The following is a 6,527-nucleotide window of genomic DNA, read 5'->3' as shown; positions in this document are numbered from 1 at the left end:
TTTTGGGATCCTAAATTAGAACTTAATTATTTTATATTTTATGTTTAATCCTTTGTACTTTAGATTACTGGCTGGATTAGGGTATACCCAAATTAATTGGGGTATACTTATTCTGTTCCCAACCAAGACAGTGGGCTAAGGGGTGTCTAATGTATGTAAAGTTACTCAACTACCCTTCCCCTAATAATAACTAAACCTACCCTTTTTTGGTTTTATATCAAAACCTTATTTTTTTTTCCTTCTCCTTCATCATCAACCTAATGATCAATTCCTTTCTCATTCTCTATATTTCATTGTTTTCAAATGAAAATTTTCGTCGATTATACTTTTTTTTTATTGTCAGATTAATTCTTTCAAACTCTATCTGGTAATTTGTTTTGTTATTTGAATGACAAATTAGATCAGTGAATTGAAATTGTTGAATTGCAGTTATACGGTAGTCATGGTATTTTATGGTCGAGCATGACGAATTTTGATATTTATTTTCAGTCTTCAAAATTATATGATGAATAGCTTGACGACTTTTCAAAGAGTTCAATTTCTGAAAGTAACATTCACAGGGTCATCATGGTTTTCATCCATAAACCTTAACGACTAATGATGTAGTGTGAATAGTAGTCAGGTTTTGGAAAGCTAAACCTTGACGATTAATAACTCCCAGAAAAAAACATGTTTTCCTGTGAACAATTTTGTTATTGATCGTCATGGTTTTGTAAAAATAAGATGACGACTAATAGATAGTCGTCAGTATGATGCACTTTCGACCATGACGACTGTAAATGCGAGAAGCCAATGCTTGATCGGAATGTTTTGATTCGGTCGAGCATGCCGGCATTTGGTCGGCGTGCTCTGTTTTAGTGGAGTATGCCGACTTTTCATGCATTGAATTCTGAAAGTGCTTAGTCGGCGTGCTTTTTTTTTTCAGTCGAGAATGCCGACTTTTCCTAGATTGAATTCTGAGAATTTGAATTCCTGCGATCATTTGACGAATCAAACCGACAAAACCTTATTCTATTCCACCTTGAGAAGTGTTTGATTAGAGTAATTCATTTTCGTTATAAAATTCTTAAAAACCAAACTTTTTTAACAAGATTCATAAGTTAAATCTAACAAATTGTTTTGTTAGATTTAAATTTTTTTCTTATAATATTCATAAGTTTGAATTAGTATTAATCACCTAGGAGTAAGTTTATCCATTTTTAAAAGTATTTGGTTAAAGGGTTTTCAATTTTACTGCATGATGATCCTATTTTGTTTTATTTGATATATCCCAATTAATCAGGGAGTCTGGCGAGTTTTAAATTTTAGTCCCTTCATTTCTTAAAATTATAAAATTTAATTCGCCGAATTTATAAAAAATACTACATCGTTTATGAAAAAGCGGTACTTTCATTTTATTTTTATTTTCAATTTAGCCTATTATCTTTTAATTCCCTTGAATGTAAACCCGGCTCCGGCACTAGTCAAAAATGCCACATTTCTTTTGCTCTCTAGTCGTGTCTGTCATAAAACTATTAAATCAGATGACGCTCATTCAAACGAATTGTCTACAAAATCGGATTTCTGCTCATGATCTTATGATCTTAATTTGCTGTCCAACAATTTATAGTTCAAACCACGTGTTAAAAAATTGGTTGACCTATGTAATAGTAACATATATTTTATTAAGGGAGACGGACTTTGTGTTGGATTATCCCTTTGGACAACAGAAAGATGGCAACGAGATGAAAAACCACCTTGAGGGGCGACGAACACGATTTAGCTGTTAGCTGTTAAGGGCTCTCTAGTGCCATCTGGCACCATTTTCACCAATTCTTTTTTTATGGGAAGTCGTGTTGGCTCCACAAGATTTGCTTGTCTCCAAATCTAAGTAGACTGCAGAGTGTGAAAAGCCATTGTCCAAAGGATTTGTATCCAACAATAGGTCAACCATCATCCACTGTTACCAACCAACCGTAAATGCGTGATGAGGCAGAAATATCTTACTTGACGGGCGATTGCGTGCTACTCCGCGTGTTTCAAGCGGCATCGAAACCGGACTCTAGAGATACAGAAATAATGTAGAAAATAAGTTGGAAGTACTGTCAAGTGTCAAGCTGAAAGAATCATAAAGTACACTCAGCTGCAGCTGGGTATCTCTGGAGTGACGTAACAGTAATTCTTACATGGATGAATCATGAATGAAAAACCTAAAATGTTATCACGTGTGAGGAAAGCACATTGGGGTTTTCACTTCGGTACACGTACGTATTGAAAGTGGGACCAACGGTGGAAATATTCTCTTTTGTTCTTCAATCATAGGGTCCTCAAAGTAAAGTCCCTAGGAGCAGATGGGAGGTTGGTGGGAGAATAAGTTTAGATTTAGACCTAAATTCAGCAAAAGTCAAGTTCTTAAGGTGAAGTTTGGTAAAAAAGAAAAACTATCGAAATCTCGAGCGGAAATCTGAGTCATAAACTCGTAATAAACAATAAATGATCAAGAAAAAATTGTTGGACCTTTCGTTTGTTCTTAGTACACGGCCAAAATTCAGAGGCAATTGGCAACTTACACGAGCTGCTACTGGCCTAATGTAAATATAGAGGTCCTTCTAGGTTAGTCCACTGTCCATACAAGGGCCATTCCTAAAGTGAAATAGGCCACTGTCCTTACAAGGGCCATTCCTAGAGTGAAAAAAAGTCTCCATTTAAAAATTATTCTTCAACTGTGGATGTTTAAACAGTCAGGCCGTAGGAGTTGTTTTTGGGATAAGAAAAGTTTCTATGGACTCATTAAACTTATAGTTTGTTCATTTTGCAACCAGCATGAACTCAACAAATATAAAAAATGGATGGGCAAATCAACATATTTGAGGATTTGCTAAGTGAGGCAGAAGATTTTATCCACGCTTGGTGGAAAACCGGGTGTTGGAAGAAAAAATGCGGGTGTTGGAAGGAAAAACGCCGGCGTGTGATGTTTGACCCCTTGGTTTTCTCTCTACAAAACTCGGTTATTATATTTAGGTTTTATTTTTATTTTTTGTTTTATTAGTTAAATAATCAGTGGGACCCAACCCTTAGTATTAATAAAAATCACTAGTGGGATCCTAAAATATCAGAGTTGTTCATTTTGCCTTGATTTCCCATAGTGCAAAAACGTGTTTATTCATCTACGTGGCTAAACAACATTTTTTTTTGTTGATTGCCTTAGGAACTGCCCCAAATGATATGATTTGATATCTGAGAGTTGGCATGTAAAAATTGTTGAGTGGAACCAATTGTTTTCTTGGCTAATTTTAGGCCTGTATCTTTTATTTTGGGGCTCCCATTTTTTTTTTTTTTTCCAATTAGAAGGGGATAGGAGGTGTGTAAATTGGATGAAATTATTTAATCATCCTCCATTAAATTCTAATAATAAAACCTAAAACTCTAAAATCTTTTTATTTCCATTTCATTTTCACTCCTTCACTAACCAATTCTTCTTCTCTTGTTCTTCCTATTTTTTTACATTTTCAGACCAAAACATCGATGATTATCTACGATCCAAAAAACGATTCTATATAATGACGAATCATCCACGAATGAAGCAAGCCACTTGAATTACTTATCCTAGTTCGGATCATCTAGGATTTGGGAGAGCGGTTTGAAATAACAATCGACGTCGCAAACGGTTACAAAAGACGAATAAACTCTTGATGGAATACAAGCAAAAATGGATCCAAATAGGTACTCATCCCAATTAAAAGGAGATGTACACCACCAACTTTTTCGTTCAACAACCTGTATAGAAAAACCTGTACAATTGCAAGAAGTTCTAAATTAAAGATCCTTGATCAATATGTATATAGAGTTTTCTCTTATCTCTTCCACAATCAATATGTATAGACAACATAGTCTATGAACCTGATTGTGTAGAAGAGTTCACGGAAGATCTCACAAATCAATATCCAAGATCAATCTAGTAGTATCCAAATCAAGAGGATCCGAAGTCTTCTAAATATGAAACTTGTTACCTATCTTTCAAGATACGAATTCTACAATAACAAGTCTCGTAATTGGTCACAACTAATAAGTTTTTAAACCACAGAGATGTATCAGTTTCTCACTGAAAGTGATTTACCAGCAATTGGGGGCTCTAATGATACCAAAATTTGGACTGCAGACTTAACTGGTAATTTTACCGTGGCAAATGATGTGGAGCAAATAAGGAAGAAATTTCCAATACTGGATTGGGCTAAATATGTGTGGAGTCCATGTATCCACCCTTGTACATCTTGTAATCTGTGGAAGGTGTTAAGAGTCGCTTGTGTAACTGAGGAGAGTGTTAGGAAAAAAGGATTCAACACTGTTTCTAAATGCTATCTTTGTGGGAATGGACAAGACAATATGCAACACATTTTATGGGAATGCAGCTTCAGTACTGAAATTTGGAGATGGATTGGAGGTATGTTTCACATTTCTAATCCTACAAAATCTTATGATGTTATTAAATGTGTAAAACACCACAGTTCAGCAATAAGACAAATCTGGTACATAGTTACTTTCAAAATAATTGTTGAACTGTGGCTGACAAGAAATTTGAAGATGCATGAAGATATCATTCCCAAGACAGACACTTTCAAGCACAAAATAATGAGTTTCACAAAAAAGTGTGAAATGAGAATAAAAAGAACTATGAAGAACCGTGTATCAGATTTAAATATAATAATGAGCTTTGGCATTAGAGGTATCAAGTGCAAAAATTCTGCAATAAATGAAGTTTTCTTCAAGTTGCCTGCTCTAAACCAAATATTAATAAGTTATGATGGGGCTTCAAAAGGCAACCCTGGGATAGCAGGTTTTGGTTTTATGGGGAGAAATAGTGATGGTAGTTGCTTGGGTGCAGTTTGTGGGGGTTTGGATATAGCCACCAATTACATTGCAGAGGTGATGGCCCTGGTGACTGCAGGGCAATGGGCAGTAAGGAAACAATTCATGGATGTATATTTCAGCTTAGACTCCAGAGCAGTTTTGGTACCTTTTTCCAGTGGAAAAGTTCCTTGGATTGTTCTAAATAGATGGAAGAAGGTTACAGAAAACTTGAGAAGCATATCTTTTAGGCATTCATATAGGGAAATTAATTTTTCTGCAGATAAGTTAGCAAAACATGGTGTTAATCTCAACAGGGGTGAAATCAGATTTTATTACAGGACAACCAATTTTTTTAGGAATAATGGAATGTGAAGATGCACATTATTCTAGATTCTTATAAAAATCTGAACAACAAGTGTAAAAACTTTGTTTTTATTTTTTTTTTATTTAATTTTCTTTATTGTTAGTCTTGGCCTGTCAAGCTAACCATACCTTTTTGTAATTATTTTGGTAATAAATTACATATGATTTAGAAAAAAATAAAATAAAAATTGAAACATTCTTAGAAGAGGACAATAGCTGTCTCACACAAACTATTAGCTTCAAAGCAATTTTCAAGTGATCGAATGATCAATACAATTTTTTGACTTTCGTCAAGTATATAAGATGAACTTGGTTAAAGCGAAAGCTTACCAACACATATTTCGAGAAATATGTAAGTGAGTTAAACTCAGCTGGAAATATCAAATATATATAATCGAAGTCTATATAGCTATACGACTTTTGTCTCAAATAGGAGATAAAGTAGATAGACTTTTGAGTGATAGATGAGTTCAAGTCTCCACATACCTTTGTTGATGAAGTTCCACAAGCTCCCCTTAGTAGTTCTTCGTCTTCAATCGATGAACGTCGTGAAGTCTAATGCTCAACTACAATTACTGTCCTAATCCGAGACTTAGCTATAAGTAGACTAGAAATCAAGACTTATAGTTTTGGCAACTAAACTTGACAAACAATCTTGAGATAGCAACGCTTGCGATTTCGACCGAGAAGTGCTCTAACAATCCCCCCTTTATCAATTTTAGTGACAAAACTATCAATACATATGAATTACAAAATAAATAAACTTTGTAGCTTCTCATCCAAATGCTTGATTTCCTTGGTTCTTCAACATTACTCGAAATCTTTGTCACTTCCAAGTACTCCAGTGATTCTGAACGTGTTCAACTCAGCATCATAGTTGTTGAAGATCCGAAGCTATAACAATGAGAAAACAGTAGCTCTCAATCATTGTTATAGTCATAGTATTATTACACAACATCAAAGTCCAATTGTATCACAACTTTGACAACAATACTATGGTGATATGTATCACTCCCTCTTAGTCAATACTTCATCTCATATGAAAACCACTCCTCCTTACATAATGATCCATAAACCATATGTATTTGTATTGTGAACTACACATTAATTCTCCCCTTTTTGTCAATATAAATTGGAAAAGGTATGAAAACTAGTGGGATCATAATGAAATTCTCATAGAGATACTTCATGACTAAAAGAGAACATATCAACTTTGTTTCGATGATTTCACATAGTCGAAATTTAGTGTATTCATCAAGGAGTTTATAAAGATACAAGAAAACTCCTACAATATTCCACAACCGCACTCCCCACAAAGATTTGGAAATTAAGCACAA

General features: G+C 34.5%; 1 protein-coding gene across 1 annotated transcript; it reads left to right on the top strand.

The window, feature by feature from the left end:
* The first annotated feature begins 4,065 nt into the window (after positions 1-4,065).
* On the top strand, positions 4,066-5,199 carry LOC113295785. Its single transcript, XM_026544107.1, has one exon. It carries the CDS (start codon positions 4,066-4,068, stop codon positions 5,197-5,199), a length of 1,134 nt encoding a protein of 377 aa, XP_026399892.1.
* Positions 5,200-6,527: the final 1,328 nt, after the last annotated feature.

The sequence above is a fragment of the Papaver somniferum genome, chromosome 7 (assembly GCF_003573695.1).
Source record: "Papaver somniferum cultivar HN1 chromosome 7, ASM357369v1, whole genome shotgun sequence".
Classification (NCBI taxonomy): domain Eukaryota; kingdom Viridiplantae; phylum Streptophyta; class Magnoliopsida; order Ranunculales; family Papaveraceae; genus Papaver; species Papaver somniferum.
The sequence above is the reverse complement of the archived record's forward strand: the minus strand, read 5'-3'. Positions and strand labels throughout refer to the sequence as shown.